The 20,914-nt window shown below is 43.6% G+C and overlaps 2 protein-coding genes across 3 annotated transcripts in view; one reads left to right on the top strand and one right to left on the bottom strand.

The window, feature by feature from the left end:
* The window catches only part of FANCD2 (FA complementation group D2), a 35,297-nt gene extending 21,324 nt beyond the window's left edge, over positions 1-13,973 (bottom strand). Inside the window, exons 1-18 of one of the 2 annotated variants that reach the window (XM_040076194.1) lie at positions 13,883-13,973; positions 12,638-12,727; positions 12,344-12,478; positions 11,706-11,773; positions 10,903-11,006; positions 10,333-10,396; positions 9,540-9,592; positions 8,509-8,587; positions 7,690-7,814; positions 6,248-6,335; positions 5,224-5,328; positions 4,478-4,578; positions 3,904-4,012; positions 3,314-3,349; positions 2,785-2,928; positions 2,382-2,516; positions 1,956-2,087; positions 712-819 (exon numbers count right to left, since the gene is read on the bottom strand). In XM_040076194.1, coding sequence (XP_039932128.1) covers positions 712-819; positions 1,956-2,087; positions 2,382-2,516; positions 2,785-2,928; positions 3,314-3,349; positions 3,904-4,012; positions 4,478-4,578; positions 5,224-5,328; positions 6,248-6,335; positions 7,690-7,814; positions 8,509-8,587; positions 9,540-9,592; positions 10,333-10,396; positions 10,903-11,006; positions 11,706-11,773; positions 12,344-12,478; positions 12,638-12,704 — 1,653 coding nt within the window. In that variant the 5' untranslated portion in view covers positions 12,705-12,727; positions 13,883-13,973. Of the gene's footprint in view, positions 1-711; positions 820-1,955; positions 2,088-2,381; positions 2,517-2,784; positions 2,929-3,313; positions 3,350-3,903; positions 4,013-4,477; positions 4,579-5,223; positions 5,329-6,247; positions 6,336-7,689; positions 7,815-8,508; positions 8,588-9,539; positions 9,593-10,332; positions 10,397-10,902; positions 11,007-11,705; positions 11,774-12,343; positions 12,479-12,637; positions 12,728-13,623 lie in introns of both variants that reach the window. The other variant, XM_040076193.1, reaches the window with a different exon arrangement.
* Positions 13,974-14,020: 47 nt separating this feature from the next.
* On the top strand, positions 14,021-19,184 carry EMC3 (ER membrane protein complex subunit 3). The gene is made up of 8 exons (XM_040076135.1): positions 14,021-14,257; positions 14,335-14,392; positions 15,132-15,225; positions 15,850-15,954; positions 16,645-16,726; positions 16,873-16,952; positions 17,528-17,610; positions 18,938-19,184. Exons 1-8 carry the CDS (start codon positions 14,103-14,105, stop codon positions 19,064-19,066), a joined length of 786 nt encoding a protein of 261 aa, XP_039932069.1. The 5' UTR covers positions 14,021-14,102; the 3' UTR covers positions 19,067-19,184.
* Positions 19,185-20,914: the final 1,730 nt, after the last annotated feature.

Raw genomic sequence — 20,914 nt, forward strand, 5'->3', positions numbered from 1 at the left:
ATCCAGTGCCACCACTGTTATGTTGCAGCTGAGTCACATGAGGTATCCTGTGCAAGATGAAGGTGGATTTAGACAGACCAGGTTTGGCAGCTTCTGGTGTTTAAACCAGAGGCCCAAGAGGTGTGAAGTCTACCAAGTCACAGCAGAACGCTCTGCGAAGTCCAGTTATTTTAACAAGAGAAGTCTTTGTTGTCTCTGGTGTGCAGAATTTAAGTGGCTGAATCAATACAAACATCTCAGGGAAGAAGCTGAACTGTGTTTTCTGAAGGCTTCTAAGTGATGGAGAAACAGAGCCGCTCAAGGAGGCTGCTGAATTTACACTTTTGCAAGCCTTCAAGGCTCAGCTAGACAAAGCAAGAATCAACATGACACCATGCTGGTGACGGTCCCACTTTGCCTGGGAGGTTAGACTAGGGACTACCATCAGTACCCTTCCAACAACATGTCTAACAACTCTGCCTGTCTTAGATGTGCAAGAGAAGGGGACCTTTCTGGGAAAGATGAGAGGCACAGTCACCGTGATAAGCCCTCAATATCAGGGTGGAAAGTCTAGAGCCACAGGCTGGTTTGCAGACACTTGGGGAGAAGAGAATTTTAAGCTCAAGGATATCCTGACATCAGTCACTGTTCATAGATGACTCCAGTAGTTAGTTAACCTAGCAGAAGAACCAAGGCACAGCCTGAACAACTTCCTGTTGTGTCTCTGCTTACCTGGATGTAGCTCCCTTCTTGCTTCTGGCTGAATGCTAAAGTGCTGAGGATGTAGAAAAGCTTCCGAATCTGGCACGGGTTCAGTTTCTGCGTAGAGTCTAAAATGGTCTGTAAGAGAAGCCACAAACTAGCTCAGAATATCAAGAATCCCTTTCCATATTCTCAAAAACACATTAATCGTCAACCCCAGGGAAGATAATTAACTTAACCTTTTTTGTACACGCATGAAAAAGCTACACTCAAATTAAACAAACAAAAGTGCCAGACTATTGCTCTGGCCTTAATTATGGGAGTTCCTCAGACACTGCACAGGAAGAATAATTTGGATACCATAAGCATTTTGGGAGTGCTCAGGACAAATGATAGCTCTCTATTTTCTATCGCAGGTTTGGTCACAGGATTCAAAGTATTTGACAAGCAAGTAATTAAGCAAGTAATTTTCATTTAACAATCAACCAACTAAACAGCAAAAAGTATACAGCTTTCCCACAATGTATAATTAAATTACAGGGACCACCAAAATACCAGAGAGGTGTGGAAATTGCCACACCCACCCTCTTCAAGGGCTCTTAAAAACAAGCTGTCCTTAAGCTACAAACCACAGCAGATGGGGGGCTGTTCAAGGAAAGTACCATTACATGCCTGCCTTGCTGTTTAGCTCCTCCCTCAATATCCACTTTTATTACTTTTGGAAATAGGCATCTGGGCAGATCTGACCCTGCTTATCATTCTTAGAACTCAGTAGTCCATTTTTTTTTTCTCCCCACTGAGTACTTTCTTCTTTTAAATTTTAGGATGTGTCTTTTTGCATCTCTGCAAGCAATTTTGTCTTGGGATTCAAATACTGGCTAAAGTACTGCCAGTCTTTCAATAGACAGAATGCGCAGTCCACAAATGGGGCGGGTTTTTTTGCCAAGTTTTGAAATAGCTCATGTAAATAAAGACAGCATTTTCCTTCCATTGTAGACACCATTCCATGCCTGCAATTTAAGCATCGTCCAGCTAAAGGGAACTGTCTATCTCAATTTCCCCCAGTCAAAAAATCATACAGGCCTATCTTACAGCTCACACTTTGACAGGAGATACCTTTCACTTCTGACCACTGCCTTTCTCCAGACAGAAAAACTTTACAGGTACAAGATTTTCCAGTACTTCTATTTTGGAGAAGTATTGGCCTATTCTGGATCTGAGGCAAAGTGGTGTAAGGGACCCAAAATCTAGTATAAACCCAGATATGCACGTACCTTCACAAAGGTGGCATAGCGCATCAGCAGGGACGTGTGCAGCACCACCAAATCTGTGAGCACATCCAGGGAAATGTCCAGTTCTGTCTCACTTCCAACACACACATGAGTCACCAAAGCAGTCACAACCTCCTAGGAAAAAAGCCAAAAGAACCACAGTAAAATATCAACAGAGAAATATCTGCCTTGCTCTGCTCATGTGAATATATCGATCAAGTACAGATAATCACAACAATCTTTGTGCTTGAAGTCACTTGCTACCAGTCTTGCTGTGATTGTTCCCCATCTCCTTCTTGGCCTGCTCTCTGGCACAGACCTCTCTCCAAAGGCTTCCAACTGTCTGAAACCCTGTCCCCTAAAGGATCATGACATACTCTAGAACAAAGTGCAAACCCAAATAAAACAGCTGCATCCATCACACTGTACCTGCTGGCAGTAGGAGTCGAAGGCTGCAAAAGCTTGTTTGTACATGCAGCTGCCAAAGGAGACCACGGCTGGGTGTGCTGAGTGCAAAAACATCTGAGCAAGGGCTAGGATTGAAGGGAAGAAGTCTTTGATAACCTGAAATACAGACATCATGAAAGACGAAATTACTCTTGCTTGTTTTCAACACATCCAATGCTGAGGAAAGCTCAACTCCAAAAAAACCACATGACAGTTACAACAGAGGACATGTGCCTTGGGACACTGATCTGGACTAAAAATTATAAAAGAGAAGTACACGAACATTACTGGAAAACTATAAATAATGCAGCACAGGACTAAATCATCATCTGGCAAGATCTTTGAGAGCTAAAAAAGAGAGTCCCAAAGCAGGATCAGCACTGACCGTTGAATGGTTTTGGAAGGCATTTTGCATCAGCTGTTGTGGCATGCAGCCCAGTTGGATTTTGCTCTTCAAGACCTTCTCAGTTTGCTTCCTGTTCCTGGTGTTTGTAGAATGGATTAGCAGCAAAATTATCAGATCCAGAACCTTTTAGAGGAAATAACCACCACTCATTATGCTGAAATATTAAATAGTCCAGGTAACTCCAAGTCAAAACTTGAAGTCTAAACTGAGAAGAAAAAAAGAGCTCAAAAAGTCCCAAGAGTCACAACTTGAAATAAAGCCTTATGAGTCCAGCAGGACAGAATTAAAGCAGGGTAACTCTGTCCCTTAACATTAGGAAAGGATGAACCAAGAGTTACAAAGAAAATGGATGGTTGTTATACTTGGAACCAATCCAATACCAAAAGAACCACCCATGAAACATCACTGGCAAGTTCTGCTCCAACAACAAAAATCTCTTAATCTACAACCATGAAGAAAGCCCTTAAGAAACCAGGAGAGGAGGACACTTACAGAGCAGAACTATTACCTTATGGTCAGTCACAGATGTGCTGTTCTCAATAGCCTGAGAGAAAACAAACAAACAAGCTGTTAGGCTACAGTACAATACTATATTCCAAAATCAAATCAAAAAAGGTAGACACCAAAAGTCTGTGACACCTTGCTCACAGATTTCTCTCCTCTACAGCAGGATACCTATCAAAGTCAGCAAACTGGATCTTGCCAACAACAGAGAATCCAGGAAGCATTCAAAAAAAATAGCTGAAAACTGAGTTTGAACAAGGACATTCTCAAATATCAGGCTTGAGAAAGGAACTGAGGTACTGAATAATGAGGACAAGAAACAGCCTCATGGTTTACACTGAAATGCAATTTAAAATTAAATTTAACCTAATACAAGTTGATACTAATTTCTAGCAGGACATTTTCAAGCACCTTAAGGCTTCACATAGCTTAATCTCAATATATGGGTACACATTTTTCCTCTCTTGCAGAATGAAATCTGCATCAGTAAAATGAAGGGCTAACATTTGTCTTTTAATACCACATTTGATTTCAAGAAAGGCTCAGGCTCAATCAAGGAAAATAAGGAAACGAGGACTGAAGCATGTATCTTACCTTAATCCATGCTTCAGAGACATCTTTCTGAAATCTCACAGCTAATTTGATCACATCGAAAAGTAGCTTCACACAATTCTGGTTGGTGGTTACTTGGCTCAGGGAAGAACTGCAAATCATCAGAAAGGAGGAGACTCAGTCCCTGCAAATACTGCCACAGAAGGTGCAAGGCAGCCCAGCAGTCACAGCAGTTACTGAAGGCATCCATTGTCCAGAGGGAATGCTCTGGCAAGGATAGGGAGTTTCACAAGAGTGTGGAAACAGAGGTCACAGAATCAATGGAAAACATACTGGGTAAACAGATAAACTGGTAGCAACATTATTATAAATGAAGTTGCTTATCCCCGTGCAGACATAGAGGCAGATGGCTCAAAAGGAACCACATCCATGGCAGGGGAAGCTGGCTGGACAAGGAGTGACAAATGTGTTGCATTAGTACCAAGCAGGAAGGAATAAAGGTGTCCGTGCCTTTCCACGGGATAAATTAGGCTCGTGCCAGAGAGACTAGAAGAGGAACAGTTTAAGTTCTCGTCTTATCCTGCCCTTGGAGAATCAGGTAAACCTGTTCAAATACCTGGTCTGGACTTGGCTTTTAATCTTCTTCTGGGAACTGTGAATCTGCAGGGGCAGAACACACGATGACAGATCTAAGCTCTTACGAAGATCAGAAATCACCTGTAAAGCACAAATCAATGTGACAAATGAGGAAGAACAGAAAAAGAAAACTATTTCCTATAGTAACCCTAAAATTACAAATCAAAACTCATATATTTGTAAAGATTCACAAGTATTTAATCATGTCCAAATTTAATTTTTTAAGCTTATAAAATGAACCAGCAAAACTTTTCACCTTTATGTCATACAAAAGACGGAATTTTTTTTAAGACCTACTCTGTAAAATTCCCATCTATATCTGCTTTACGTTGCTGTGAACTGTTTTTATTCTTTTCAGCAGCTGAGCAAGATACATGACAGCCTCAGAAATTCTGGGACATGCAAGTTTACCAACCTGACTGCTGTTCAAATGCAGTGGACCAGCACAGACTGGCTTCCATGTCATAGGCATACATTTTTTAACAGGGGTCTCCCTGAAAGGTTTGGGCAGATCACAAACTTCCTTTGGCTTAGGCTGAGACTTCCTCAACATATGAAACAAAGTGTGTTTGATAGCTCAGTAAGGCTGGCTTTGATCCCTGGCAATATTAAAATTTTACCTGAAAACATTAAAAACATGCAGCTCTGTGTGTGAAGCAACTTCCCTCTGTTAAAACACACACCGGTGTGGAAAACACACACTTCACTATGAAAAAGATACTGTACCTCTACTGCATCTGCTGCCTTGACATTTTGGAGGATGAATTTGACTACTACTGGCAAATCTTCCAGTTTTACAGAAGGCACAATGGTCATGGCAGACTGTCGCACCTGAGGGGAGAGCAACACTCCATCAGCTGGGAGACAACACTTCACAGAAACATGGTTATGCTAGTGGGAAGGAATCCTTGGAGACTTACAGCCCAGCCTTCTGCTCAGAGCAGGAATATTGTCAGTACTAGATCAGACTCACCTTGGCTTTGCTGAGTCTTGAAGGATGGAGGAAACCTCCAATCCCTGCCACCTCTGATAATTTACATCAATGCTGGAGACCCTGACTTGTTTTTCCAAATGTCCAAACCTAAATCGCCTGTTGTGGCCACTGCCCCATATCACTCTTCAACAAGAGCTTGGCTCCATCACTTTTTAACCGGCTTTCAAAAGGGAAAAGCATGGTGGATGTGTAGCCTGCTATGCAGCACCAGCCTTTTGGGACTATGTAAAACACTATTTATGCACTCAAATGAACCAATTTTATTTTATTCATAAGAAGCCCAACTCCAAAAAGTGCAGCAATGCAAAAGGCTCATCTCTTCTCCTTTATAAGCACTCTGCAGAGAAAACCTTCTTTAATTATTTAATCATCAATCTGCCTTTCCTTAGAATAGAACAGTCTAGTCTGGACACTGTATTTAAAAAAGATGAAATATCGACAATCAGAAGGTTTAAGGCAGTAAAAAACTACTGCAGCAGAACAAAGTGCTTCTGCATTTGCTAAAACAGCTGTGATTGAAATTCCTGGCTGTTACAGTATGCATTCAGAAAACCTCTCTCTCTTCACTGAATCCCTCATACATGTTTCAAAAACCAGCTTTAACTTCTGACCTCTTTCCAACTTCAAGGGCTCAGGACTTTTGAAGGCCTACAGGAGTCAGATTTAGCAAAATACTTGGAATGAAGAAAGAATTCCAGCTCTCATGTTGCTAAGCAGGGCCTGGGGTCTGTTGAAGTGCTCTGTAACAGCTCTCACCTCAGCCACAAGTTCTGCATCAAGATCCAGACGAGAAAGGGCATCCAGGATTGGCACTGTCAGCCGCCTGCCCTGCTTCAGCAAGCAGCTGATACATACACAGGGGAAAAAAAACAAATGGTTCTCTTAACAAAACCAAGAATGTATCTTTAGTGTATTGTATGATTCCAGTAGTTTTTGAGGTCACTGCAAAGAAACAAAAAATCTCTGAAACTGACAACATATGCCACTGGCATTATGGATAACTTGTTCCATAAATTATTACTCCTTATGTAAGAATTGCACCTGTCTTTAACAGCCTCATGGACTTTCCCAAAACTCATTCTTGGCTAACATCTCAGTTTCTTACAAACTTTCTCTAGCAAGAAGTTGTAGTTCAATTTTGTTAGTTGAAAACCACCTCATCTGCAGCACCCTGGTACTCTGTGTTCCGTAATTCATTGGAAGTAATGAGTTGTTTTCCACATCAGAAATGGATGGAGGCTACTGAGAATATGGAAATAAGTATGCCTTGCTGATACAGTTTGGTTCTCAGCTTTCAAAATACACAAACAGAGGAAAGAGAAGTCTGAGGAGTTTGATTAGCATAGGAAAGATGTGTGGAGTTTTTTTATCTAGAAGCTGAGGCAATAAACTGAGAATGAAAACAAAGTCACAGTTTGAGAGGGTACAAGGAACAGGACGCACTGCTTGCAGTAATAATCTGCAACAGTGATCACAGGTTTGAAAAGGTAATGAACACCAGCATAAACGCAAGTGATCTGTGCAATAATAAGAATTAGAAACACTCAGACTACTCAAATTATTGTTTAAAATGAACAGATTCTTAAAGAAGACAGATGTAAGGACCAGGCTATGGCAGTACTCCCTGGGAGAATAACCCTTGGCATTTGGTCCCCCAGTTGCTTGGATCAGTAAATATACTTGAGAAAGGTATATCAAATAGCCAGAAGGTTCTGTTTCATGCACACATTTACTGTGTTGTGGGTCTGGGGTTTTATTTATTAATAAAAACCATGTTGATCCTTACTGCAGCAGAATCCAAGACAAATCAGAAGTTGTCAGTAGTAATATCCAAGTGACTGATCATAGACTATCCAGCAGAAGTAGTGAGTACTTAACTGGATGCTACCTGTGCTGTCTCCAGGCAGTCAAGAGTTTAATAATAATTTAGATGAAAGCAGTTTTGGAGCATTGTCTAAATGTAATGTCTTTTGCTGGATTGCCTATGCTCTCTCTAAGAGCATAACAGTACAAATGGAATATCCTAAGACAGTGGTGTGTGTCCCCAAATGTTGCAGTTAACAGGAACACAGTGCTGTCCTAATACTTCAGTCAGCCCACAGCAACCTGCATCAATGCATCTTGTCCTTTTCTGCTAAGTGCAAGAGGGGAGAAAAAAAACAAGACAACACAAACCCTCCCAACCAAATTTTCCATACCTGAGCTCTCTGGCAACCTCACTTTGCTGGGAATCCTCCAGGATCTCAGGTAAACTGGTGATAATATCATGCTGGATTGGTACTGGAGAGACACTAACCATCTGCATTAACTTCTTGACCAGATCCTGCAGACAAGAGGAGCACTGGTGAAATGTACAAATCTCTCAGCACAAAAACAATATTATGCATCTAAGGTCCCTCAGTGTAACATCTGCCTGAGTTTATGCCAACTGGCCCTTAACTCATTGTCCTGCTGACGTCATGAAGCAGAGCACAGACTTTTGTGGGACAATGGTATTTTACAGCTAGGATATAATGATCTTGGTGAGCAGAGGAAACTGGGAAACACAACAAGCTTCCCAGTGTTTAGTACTCCAGCAGAGAGTAAAAGCAGGGGAGCAACCCACAGAGACCAACTGACTTAGGGAAAGAAGGAAAAGAATCACCAGAGCAAGAACAGAGAATTCATCCCCACACATGTGCAAGTATCCAGTACCTCGTTAAAATTAAACAAGAAGGAATTGTAACTTCCTGCCAGCAACAGCTTTAAAATGGGATCATCTGTGTGAATACACATGCACAGATATAAATTTATGTAAAAGAAGACTTAGAGCAAGGAAAGAAAAATAGTAAAAGATGTTCAGAAGTCACTCAAGGCAATCATAACGAAACAGAAAAAATTAAATCTCTCCTTCAGCATGTGAATACAACAAAAACATCAGTTCTCATTAGCACAATAATTCAGTCTAATCCCACCTGAGAGGCACTCCAGAAGTTGTTTGGAAAAAGCATCCATGTGATTGCACCTCTGGTACCCACCTGGCTGTCAAGGAGCCTGTCAAGCCACTTAAACTGATTGACAATGAGCCGGGGGAAGTTTGTTCCAAAGGTGCCCACACTGAAAGAGCAGAAAAGGACACACAGGTTAGTCAGACCTACGACTCAAAAGCTCTGCTGCTGGTCAGCAAGACCAACTAACGCCATTGTCATTAATACAGGGAAAGGAAAGGACTTCAGTCTTTTTAGGGTTTGATAGGAGACAGGTGTAACAACACCCATTTTTCGGGATTTCCAAAGGAGTCACAGCACAATTAACAGCTTATCACTTTTACATCCAAGATACTTAGGAATTCTTGGGTGAAAAACAGTTCAGACCTTGTGACTGTCTATGCTAAACTCTCCTCAAAAAAGATTTCAGTCTGAGACAATTTCTTGGACTACACCCCTGCGCATACACATTTGTATCCTGTATTTCAGCACTGGAATAAAAACTGCAGCAGGAACAGCCTCAAGCTTCTTTCTGCCCCTTGGCCTGCCCCACTAACTCTGTAGGGAGCATCCAGGGCACAGGAAGAAGAAATGAAGTGGTCAAGTCTTGCCACTCAACAGCTCTCACTCCACTGTGGTGCTCTATGTTTAAGAGCCAAGAGATACTCTTTCAATTTCCCGTGTTTGAACACAACTTGCAATTTTAAAAGGAGATCTGTTTGCATCTCCCAGCCTCCTAAAACTCTGCCAGCAGCTGCTTCCATCATTTTTTTTAATGACGAGACACTCTGTAGTCCCTCTGCTGAAATAATTCCTAAGCTTGTGTCAGTAGCTGCAAAAAGCCCAGTCAACCAATGCACAATGTCTGCATTTCACCCACTAGAAATTTGTCTTCTGCTTTATGGCCTCACAAATTTTAGATCATGGTAGCTCACACATTATTTTACACAGGTATGAAAAAAACCCCATTTCAGTGCAAATTGCCATTCAGGTAAATTTGAAGTAACAGCTAAAGTCAAACAGCTGGTGATGGTCCAAAAGAAATTTCATTTCAAGGCAGAGAGAAGCCAGTTTATACTCACATGTCAAAAAAAAATTCAGGGATCTTTTCCAACAACAGTGTTATGACAGCAGGCTAAAGGAAAGGAAAAAGACAGCGTTACGGTGATTTACTGGTTGTGCTGTGCTACTGCCACTAAAACTGACCTTTTAGAAAAGGTGAAATATACACACAGAATAAAATACTTGAAAGGCTCAATAAAGCCTGTATGAGAAATCCCTTGCCTAATGCAGAAATGAGGAGCACAGCCTAAGTGAAAACCACTTTTCAGAGGGTGGTATAAACTACCGACATAACCCAACAGAATCTGAGCATACGGGGAGGATGTGCAATTCCTCTGGGCCAATGAACCTCTCTTTCTCAGACCCCGAGCTGCTCTTCACCACACAGAAAACTAAAGCGTCAATTTTAGATAAGTTTGAAAGCGGCGCCCAGCTCTAGTACTTAAAACAACATTCCCCAGAGTGGAAGTGGTTATATCTCATCAGAATTTTCCATGGTTGACCTGAGCCATCATCCCTCCCTGTTCACCTTTGAGAAGAGTCTGGCTGTGTTCCCTACACCTTGCAACCAGGTATTTGAGGACCACAAAATTTCCCTTAATCTTCTTTTAAAACTGAACAAATCCAGTTCCCTCTGTCCCTGCTTGTCTGCCACACATCTCAGGCTCTAAGCATCTTTGTGTCCCTACAACAACGCTATTCCAGATGCAGCCTCACCTGCCTCAAAACCAGTTCTATTAACCCTCTACTTAAGTAAGCAAAATGTTCCCTACAATCAAAACCATTGTAAAGCGCAAGCTGAGGTGCCCATACCTGTAAGATCTTAATCCCAAGAAGCAGTTTAATGAGGCTTTCACAGTATGAGTGCACCAGATTCCTGCAAGATGAAAGATGCCACCACAGTTGTGTCAAAAACATGCTGGGAGAACAGGCTGTAGCTCTTTCCATGACTGTTTTCTTTAATAAACTACATACAATGACTTAAGGTAATACATGGTAATCACAGACACACACAGAAAGATTTAAAACTGCACTTTAGCTTTGAACCAGCTCACTCTCTACAAGACTAAAATGTGAAGGTCTGTGGTGAAGCTCCATCTCCTGGAAAAAAAAAGGAATTGACCTTCACCAGCCCTGGCAAATTTTTTTCACAGTATTTGGTTGTTGCCATAAAAATGCCATGGAATCCAATGTGTGCCATGGGCAGACAGTAAATTCTGTGATTTAACACTCTAAACTCCCTGCTATTAAACAGCAATGGAACACAGCAGCCACCCTGCCTTGGTGTGCACCAGCTGGAGCCTTTAGCTGCACTCTGGTCAATGCCACAGGACATAACTAGAGGCTCTGACTGAAGGGGAAGAAAAAACACATTTTCTCTACCTCGACCCCTCAGTCCGTACAGGAGCGCACGGCAAGAGGCAGTTCTTGAACTGGTTCCTGTCCTTGATGTGAGATTCCAGGCCACTGATGAACTGCTTCACAACCTGCAAAGCAGAGAGAAGTCATCCACCCTGAAGGGATGCCCCAGTCAACTGCTGTCCTTTAGGATGAATTTTGCAAGCAGGTGATGAGAACCAGGAAGAGCTAAACAGGGAACTGCAGACAGAAACTGTGATGGAAGGAATGCTGGATAATAAATGAATGCTAGTCTAGAACATTCCCAGAGGAAACACTGATTGTCCTGCAAAGTAACTCTAAAGCAAGTGTCTCACGTTTTACTTTGATTTTAAAAGGCTTTCCCTTTCTTCCTGTTCAGCTGAGGCAGCAGCAATTAATTTGGGTGATGAGGGCTGCACCCGAAAAACATTTGCAATCAAATCATTGGCCTCAGGACTTTCACCCTTAACTTGCTGTCTGAGGAGGAGCACCACATCACAGCAGTGTTAATGCTGCCAGCTCCCACCCAACACAAAACCAAACCCAGCCTCCACCAGAAAGCTATGCAAGTGATTTGTCTGCTGTAAGAGTCTTTGTCTATTGAATAATACTGCCAATGAAAATTACTTTGACAGTCAGAAAAAGTGGGGCTGAAAGGCTGGAACAGCAACACAGAGAGAACTGAACCACAGATAAGCTGATGTGTTGCACACTTTCATATGGGACTAGCAGGGACAGGTAGCTGCATTTGCTTATTTTCCTACTCAGCAAACAGCTTTAAAGGTTGCTCCTGCCCAAGTACTTACAGCTGGGTAAGTAGGGTGCTTCTCCAGGGCCAGGCAGAGCTTCTTCTGGAAAGCCATTTGATCAACAGCTAAGGAGACAGTTTAGAAAGGAAACAAAGAATGAAACACAGTCTGTCCATACAACATCACAACAGCTACACCAAGTACAAACTCTCAAGCCCACACGCCAACATTTCTGCATTTGCTCCATTGAAAAGTCCAGTTGGCAAAAGCCTGAGTGGAATCAGCATTTGTGCTTTCTCTAGTCAGGGCTGAGAGCAGCTTTGAAGATACTGAATACAGGATTTCCTAAAGGCCTTGTCTGAAATGAAAGGCTACAATGCCATGTTTGTTTCCCCACTTCAAAGCTCCTGCCTCTGCAATTCAATAGTGTAATGACAGAGGCAGTCTAATAGTTTTCTATATACCTCCAATAATCTTTCAGAAGTCTTTAGACTTAACAGGTATACACCCAAAGAGGTGGTATAATGAGTTTAGGTGATGCACTGAATTCAGCAGGAACAAGTGGTATTTAACAAATAAGAGGCCAAATGAAGGTTTGCTTGAATTTTGAAACAAATAAAACACATCATTACTTTGTACTAGCCATCCTTGCAGGTTTTGATCTAAATCAGAAAGAGCAGATGTTAAACTCATACCTATTTCATTCTGTCCCTCCCCAGCTTTCAGCACAATTCCTGATGTCCTGAGGAGCTCTTCAAAGACTCCCTCATTCTCCAGTCCACAGAAGGCAGAGGCATTTTCCTTATCAGAAATCCGTGACTTCTTAGTTTCTGAGAAAACAAGACATGCTGCATCAAATATATAAAAAATCAAGAGTGTCATTAACAATCAGCATTATCAAAACTGCCGTTTTGGCCCTGTCCCTGCTTGGGAGCTGTTGCCTCTATTAATGGGTCTCCACCCCACAAAGATGATACCCAAGCACCTACTTGGCAAGTCTGTCTTGCAGCTTTCTTCAGAAGCATCACCTTTCGACAATTTCCTTTTTGAAACCATGGTAACAAAACCTTTGTTGTTGCCTAAAAAAAATGCAGGAAAAAGACAAGTGTTTAATTCATCTCTCTTTTAATCAGATCTAGAATGTATTAGTGAATAGCAAAAGGGAGCGTGACAGAAATTGAGAGTGCTCAAAGAAAGACTGCCTGGGTAACCAATATCACATTTTTCTGCTGTGCAGGCTGAAATTTTAGAGCTTTTCATATTTAAATAGCCCATCACTTTTTCTAAAATTCAGCTCCTCATAAAACAAGACTTGGCTTTTCATTCAGACACCAGGCAAATTAAGTGTCAAATTAAAGTGAGTTGCTATGAGGACTCAGACTGCATCGACTGAGCTAAACTCAAGACCCTCTCCACATGCCTGGACAAAGCAACAAAGGATTCACAGATGAGTGTTCATAAGCCCAACCACATTAAGTGACCCTGTTCACGTCCCTAACCACAAATCATAGCCAGTGACCTCTGTCAGGACAAATTTCCGTCTAACCCATCCTCCTTTGGGGGAGTGGGCACAATTAAAAAGAAAAGGAAAAAGAAATTGACTCACCTTTAAAACTTAAAGGTTATCAAAAAAAGATTCGTGCACATCTCAAACTAAATTTCAACTGCATGGCAGAGGCTAGTAAAATGAGTTACTTAAAATATCAGCACGGAAGTGGAACAGTTCAAAAACCAAAGTGCAGTGAGCCTTTCACAGCTATTTCAGGTGTATAAATATCTGAAAGACGGGTCCCAAGATGATGGTGCCGGGCTCTCTTCAGTGGTGCCCAGTGACAGGAATAAGGAGCAATGGCCAAAACTAAAATACACGAAGTTTCACTTCGACATGAGCAAAATCTTCTTTAGGCCGTGGATGGCAGAGCACTGGAAAAGGGAAGGCGTGGAGTCTCCCTCTCTGCAGACATTCCAAACCTACCTGGAAGCGTTCCTGTGTTGGCTGCTCTGGGTGACCCTGCCTCGGCAGGGGAGTTGGACTGGGTGATCTCCAGAGGTCCCTTCCAACGCTAACAACGCCGCGGTTCTGTTCCGGGTGCGAGGTGCAGCCTGACAGCCCAGCCAGCCCTCAGGCCGGCACCTCTCCCTCGCACCTACTGCCAAAGGCTGCGCAGTGCCCGAGGCGGCCGTTCCACGTCTCCTCAGCTCAGCCCACCTCACCTGCGCCAAGCCGAGCTCACCTCGCGTCCTCTCCCGTCTCCTGCGGGCAGGACAGGGCAGGACACCCCGCCGTCCCCTCACGCCGCTCCCGCCACTCGCACTCGAGTTTCCCGCCCGCGGCGCGCGCTGACGCCGTTCCGCCGGCGGCGGAAAGGCCGGGCCCGGAAGCGGAGGCGGAAGCGGGGCGTGCGGCGGCGGCCCGGTGTCGGCCGGAGCCGGGCCCGAGGCGGCACCGCCGCCATGAGCGAGCCCGAGCTGCTGCTGGACTCCAACATCCGGCTATGGGTGGTGCTGCCCATCGTCTTCATCACCTTCTTCGTGGGCATGATCCGGCACTACGTGTCCATCCTACTCCAGAGCGACAAGCGCCTCACGCAGGAGCAGGTGTCCGACAGGTCAGGGCCCGCCTAACCCCCGCCCGCACCCCGCTCCTCCCGGCCCGGGCCGCTAACGCCGCTTGTCTCTCTTCCAGCCAAGTCCTGATCCGGAGCAGAGTCCTTCGGGAAAATGGAAAATACATTCCAAAGCAGGTACGGAGCTGCGCGGTCGGGCTTTCCAGAGAGGATGCCTGGGGAAGGAGCACAAAGCGCGGGGCTGTGTCCGGGCAGTGCCGCGGGAGGAGCAGCGCCCACAAGGGCCCGCGGGGTCGGGCGCTGCTGGATCACCCCTGGGCCAGGCCGGTGTCCCGGAGTGCAGGTTCTTAGGAATCTTGGACACAGCACCGCTGTATGTGTCTTTTCCTTGATATTTTTGTTAGCCGTCACTGCTCGATGCTGACATGAGATGTGCTTCCAAGCTGTCGTGTTTAGTATCTGCCAGCAAGCACACGGTGTGCCACGAGATGGTCATACAACATCAGCTGAAATGTTTGCTAAACTAAAAATGCATCGCTCGTGTTGGCTCTGTTGGTACCAAATGTGTATTTTGGGAAATCCAGAGGTCAGTTGGGCGAGTGGAAATGTTGCATGTATCAGTATTGGTGCTCCACCAGCACAAAGAATTTGCACTAAACACTAAAAGCTCTTCAATTAAAATGGGTTTCTCTTCAGAGAATTCTTATAATTATTTTATGAATTTTAAAAAGCCAGAGATCTGGTACTCTGGATGCAGAAAAACATGAGGAGCTTTAGAACACTTAGGCAGTGAGGCACCTGTCCCAGGAAGGTGTGTTGTGAAAGAACTCACGAGATGTCTGAATGTCTGAGCAAGAATTAATGCTTCTGTCCTTTTACTTCTTACGGTGTTGGCATTGTCTTTTTCTGTTTTCAGTCTTTCTTGTCCCGGAAATATTTTTTTAATAACCCCGAGGATGGATTTTTTAAGAAAACAAAAAGAAAGGTAGTGCCTCCTTCACCTATGACAGGTATGTTAAGATACCCTAACTGCAGCCAGGTAGAAAAACCTGTCAGTGTCTGCTGAGGGTGGAAGGTGAAACAGCTTTGCAGGGAGCGCAGGCAGTGTGAGGGAGCGGTGGGAGTGAGATCTCTCTCTTGGGTAACAAAAACACTAGATTGCTTCATGTTGCTTCACTTCAGCCTTGAGCTGCTTGCAGCATCTCAGGGACCTGACTTCCTCAGGGTAGCCAGGAGTGGGAGACCTGCTCTCATGTCCTTTTGTCAGTGTTTTGCTCCAGCTCCTGCAGGGTCTTCTCTAAAGTGATTTAATTTAACTAATGTGTACAGCAAAATAGGAGCTTGTTGTCCTTCTTGTACCTAGGTCAGCTCACAAAGTGGGGAGGCAAGTTCAGAGATCTGGGGCAAGGGATGGGGTCAGACATAGCACAGAACACAACACCTCTGTGGCAGCAGCCACCACCACACTGGCTGCTCATCTCATTTTGACAAGTATTGTCAGCAATGGAAGATGATAGATACTGGGATAGGACTGTTGTCTCTTGCAGTTTCTTCATTAAATTATCTGACACGTAATGACTTGTTTCTCTTTATTGTGATGTGCTGCTACTGCACATCCCGTCTGTGATTTGCAGATCCTACCATGCTGACAGATATGATGAAAGGGAATGTAACCAATGTTCTGCCTATGATCCTCATTGGTGGTTGGATCAACATGACATTTTCAGGATTTGTCACAAGTAAGAGTCTGAATAACATGGGTTTGGCTGTGTTTCTGAAGATGATCTTGAGGGTCTGAGCTGCATCAGAGATTTGCTCCTCGACCTGAGAGCAGTCAGTTAGAAGCAGCATAAATTTGGCTTGAGGCACTGCTGCTCTTCACTCCATGACCTGCACAGATTTGCTTGTCCCATTGCAAAGGGGGGGAATTGTTTTCAGAGTATTGGCCATGGTCTCAAAGAAAATAGCTCACGTACCCGGGAACAACTGTAGTGACAAAACGAGCATTTTATTAAAACTGCTTAAAAAACAGGTTGATAACAGTGGATTTTCCTCTGGACCTATCCAGGGAGTTGGTTACCGTGTGGAGTGTACACATCAAAAATACTTTAAATTCATAGTTCTGGGGTTGTTTTTCTATACTGTTTATGTGATAACTATTTCTTTAATAAGATATATTCCCTTTCACAGTCACTGAAGTAATATCTGTGAGGGTTTGAAAATCTGATAAAGTTTCAGAAAGTCTTTTCATATTAAAATGAATACAAAACTGCAGCTTTCTCAAAAATCAGAATTAACTTTTTATTGTGCACATTGCACTCGGAGTACATTAGATGAAATAAAAGAACTACCTGCTCACTTTGTCCTGTGCTTTGCAGTTGTGCAGTGTCACTTTGTGAAACTGTGCTTTCCTTTTCTTTATCCTGCAGCAAAGGTCCCGTTTCCTCTGACGCTGCGTTTTAAGCCAATGCTGCAGCAGGGAATTGAGCTGCTCACTTTAGATGCGTCCTGGTAAGCCCCTGTCCTCAGCCAGCAAGGTCCAATTCCCACTTGGAAAATGTTGGATGTGTTAACAGCCCTTGGATGGTCTGTGTGCTGCTGGAGTGAGGTCACAAGCCAGCTTTGAACTGACAACTGTGCTTGTTCTGATTTGTCAGGGTGAGCTCTGCTTCCTGGTACTTCTTGAATGTGTTTGGACTCAGAAGCATTTATACTCTCATCCTGGGCCAAGATAATGGTAAGGCACTTGTCATTTCTGGGAACTGGCTGCCCCTTCCATGGGATGTTGTCTGAGGGAGGCTGAGGAAAAGATTTCTAGGTTTCCAGCCAAAAAGCTCCTTAACTCCTCTCTCATTTCTGTGAGCTTACTTCCTGTCCCTGGACCAGGTTTGACATCACCTGCAGCAAGTACCCAAATCTCCTGCACCAGCCACTGGCTCGTAAATTTCCATGGTTGTTAGCCCAGGCTTGCTTTCCCATCAAATCAGCATACAAAAGTTTTGTGCTTGTTTATTTCTAGCAAGTATTGGTTTTAAGGAAAACTGCAAAGATTTCTTAATGTTAGATGTGGGGGGCAGGACAGATGTGCATTGAGAACATAGAAAACTATTTTCCTCAGTCGTTCTGCATATTTTATGTAAATCTGGCCAAGATGAAGCAAGATGTCTTGTGAGGACTCCTGGCACAGCAGTATTGCATTCTGGCAGTTGCTGCAATGTTCTCATCTATAGATAAAAACCTTCCCAATGGCAGCATGCTCCAGGGGATGCTATTTAATAACACAAAAATCAACCTCTTATTTCTCATTTGTAGCTGCAGATCAGTCCAGGGTGATGCAAGAACAAATGACAGGGGCAGCAATGGCCATGCCAGCAGATACTAACAAAGCATTTAAGGTACAGTATTCCCACTTGCATTCCTGTTCCTGTGAGCTTGCAGGGTCGTAGGCTGCATGTAACTCGTTGTCTCCCTGTGTGGAGTAAAGGAATTGCTCTGGATTCCTGTTCCTAAAATTAGAATTGACAGCTTATGAAGGCTGTGGGAGTTGCTCTGGGTCTGGTGGCAGAGCCCAAATAACCCTGAAGTAAACCTGATATCAGTCATTGCTGGTACAAAGGCTAAATTTATGTCCCATCCTCTGCTTTTACTGAGGAAGGGGATTTTTTTTAACCTTTAACCTTTTTTTTAACCTTTTTTTTTAACCTTTTAACCTTGATTTCCAAAGCAGAAAGTGCTTATGGCTCTCCATAAGTAGTGTTAATAGTGCAGCTGAGCATTAATCCAGCAGGCACCTGGTAGAACTTGGGTAAGAAAATCAAGTAAGCCAGTCAGTTCGGTGGAAAAGCCATCAGGATTTTACTGTCTAATATTCCTGAGGCACTTTCCATAGGTACTTGCTTGTTACACTGCCTCTTTCACAGAGTTTATGCCCTGGTTTATGCACAAAGGACAGATCTGGTTTCTGGTTTTGTGTACTGTAGAAGAGGTTTAGCCGCACATAACCTGCTGCCTGGGAAGTTGGGATGGTCTGCTCCTGCAGTTTGTTTTCAGTAACCTTCCTGGTTAAAAAAATCCCACACCACCCAGGGAACAGGATGGCTGCAGCTGTCAGCAGTGCTGGAGCAGTGGCTGTTCTGTCTCAGTCAGCACTGAGGTGCAATTCCAGCCAGTACTGGCTCTCCACAGCACTTCTGCCAATTCAGCCTTGCAGGGACCAAAAACCCACTACGTGCTTCACCAGAAACAAAAGGTTCACATTGCAGGAGAAATGTTCTGACCAAGGAATACAAATCTCTTGCTGGGCATCATGTGACATGTTTTTTGCAGGCTTTATGTACAAGTCTGTGATCAGGTGCAAAAATTCTGGCCTTTTACCTGTTGTTATCAAGTAACTGAACTAAAGAATTAACTCACCGCAAAGCCCTTGACCCACCAGAACAGAACCAGCTGTTGCAGAAGCAATGGACTGTTCCAGAAGGTTATAGAGGGTTGGCAGAAAGTAGATAATGTAGTTTTTCTAATTTCTGTGATGCAATTTGTATTGACCAACTAACATCTAATTAAGTATAAACCACTGATTCCAGGGTGTTGACAGGATTTCCTGTTTTTTAATAGAAATCGGTGTTTGTTGCAGTTTTTAAAGCAAGCACCACTTTGTGTGGTTCTTGTCTAACTAATCCTGTGTTGCTTTTCCTTCTTTGCTTCTGTTCACTGCCAATGCAGACAGAATGGGAAGCCTTAGAATTGACAGATCATCAGTGGGCCTTAGAGGATGTAGAAGAAGAGCTCATGGCAAAAGACCTGCATTTTGAAGGCATGTTCAAGGAAGAACTTCAGACCTCCATCTTCTGAATTTAAGAGTATGCTTTTGTTGTCTCTTCTTGTAAAAGTTATTTGAAAAGAAGTTATCTAAAATTATATAATGTATTTTAGCAAGGCTGAGAATAAAAGAAAAACATCATGTTCAGAACTGCAGTGCCCTGACTTTGATTTGAGCCCAAAGACACACATGCACACCACTTCCCCATTAATTTAATCCTTTCAATTTGTAAGCAGCTGGGTGCCCACACAGCCCCTCCTGCCTGCGAGCAGGTGTTGCCAAAGAGTGCCTGGCTGTTATTTACTGGGCCAGATGGGGATAATAAATGCTTTAAGCTGCCCACCTTGCACTGTAGAGAACAGGAAGCAACTATTCCTGGCTTATTCCTCTGTAGAATCTCCTCAGACTTCCTCCCCAGGGAGAACAGTTCCAACCTGGAGAAATGCTTTGTAAAAAGAAGCGATTTCATACTCTGGCTGTTATTTCCCCCCCTTCTTTATTCTGAGCACCTTTTTCTCAGGGTGAAATTGTAAATCCTTTTCAAAGCAGGAGCTGAACCAGGACTGTGATGCTGATTTTCTGTTCTCACCAAATCATCTTCCCAATGAAAAGGGAAGCTGCTCCTTCTTCCCACGATAGGTTTCACACCATGTTTTGGAGGTCAGCCCTTCACAGCAAAGCTCAGCAGCTGCTGTTTGGCATTAAGGCTCATTAACTGTCAGGAGCTCCTGCTGAAATCAAGCCTCTTGCTTTTACACTGTAATTTTATGATTTCAAACCTTCTCACAAGGGTTTCACAGCCCACCTTGACCTACAGGACTGGGACAATCCCACACACTTGCACTTCCTCAGCTTTTTCCAGCCTGCTCTCACAAGTGAGTTTGCCTTGAGGAGTAAATTACAGAGACTGCAGGACAACTACCTCAGTGGTCGTCACAGGCAGCCCTGATACCCTGGAGAAAATGGACAAAAAAGATCAGGACCTCTCAGGGATCTGCAGAGAAAGACAAAGGATGAAACCATAGCTGAGGCTGGCCAGTGCCACAAAGAAAACAAGGACAGCTTTGCTAAAGCACCAGGTACCAGCACTGCAGGGAGAAGAGGCAACCCTGGAGCAAAGTGAACCCTCAGCTGTGCAGTGCTGTGCCCTCAACAGCTGATTTTCTCCCAGATTCCCACTGGCTCTGCAGGACTTGCCCTCCCCCAGCCCAAATTACTCTGAGAGTACCAGGCATCCCCACAACCAGCAGTCTTAATCCACATAATAAAAACTGAAAATACAACAGAACTCAGTTTCAGTGCAAACCACTCTTTAATTTTCCTCTTTGTACAACAGAGCCAGCCACTTACAAAGTGCTAGTCTAAAAAACAGTCTGGTATTACAGCACACACACACCAGCCAAAGCCCAGCAGCTCAGAGGCAGAGAAAGCAGAGCTGGGCCACTTTGTTCTGCAGTACAACAGAGTCTGTTCAGCAGCTGAGATTGAGCCCCATGGATGCACTTCTCAGTGTCAGCACAGGTAGGGAAGCAAGGAGAACAAAGGCTATTTCAGATTGATTTCTCTTTTTAAATGGTCTTTTACTGTCCTCCCTTTCCTCTACTCCCCATTTTGGAATGCCCACATGACTTACTTTCAGGGTAAAACAAACAAAAAAATGCTGATTAGAGTAATTTCAGTGCAGTGCTACAGCTTAAAAATTGCTTTTTGCATGCTCCCCTCAGTAATAAGGAAAAAAAAAATATACAATATTAGGAGTTGCAAAAATAAAACAGCAGAAGCAACTAAGCAACTGTGATCTCAAAATTCAAATTTTAATGCTTTAAAAGCAAAATTCCACAAAGGAGAATCACATCAGTAGCATGCTGGCTAGAGACAAT

The sequence above is a fragment of the Hirundo rustica genome, chromosome 12 (assembly GCF_015227805.2).
Source record: "Hirundo rustica isolate bHirRus1 chromosome 12, bHirRus1.pri.v3, whole genome shotgun sequence".
Classification (NCBI taxonomy): Eukaryota; Metazoa; Chordata; class Aves; order Passeriformes; family Hirundinidae; genus Hirundo; species Hirundo rustica.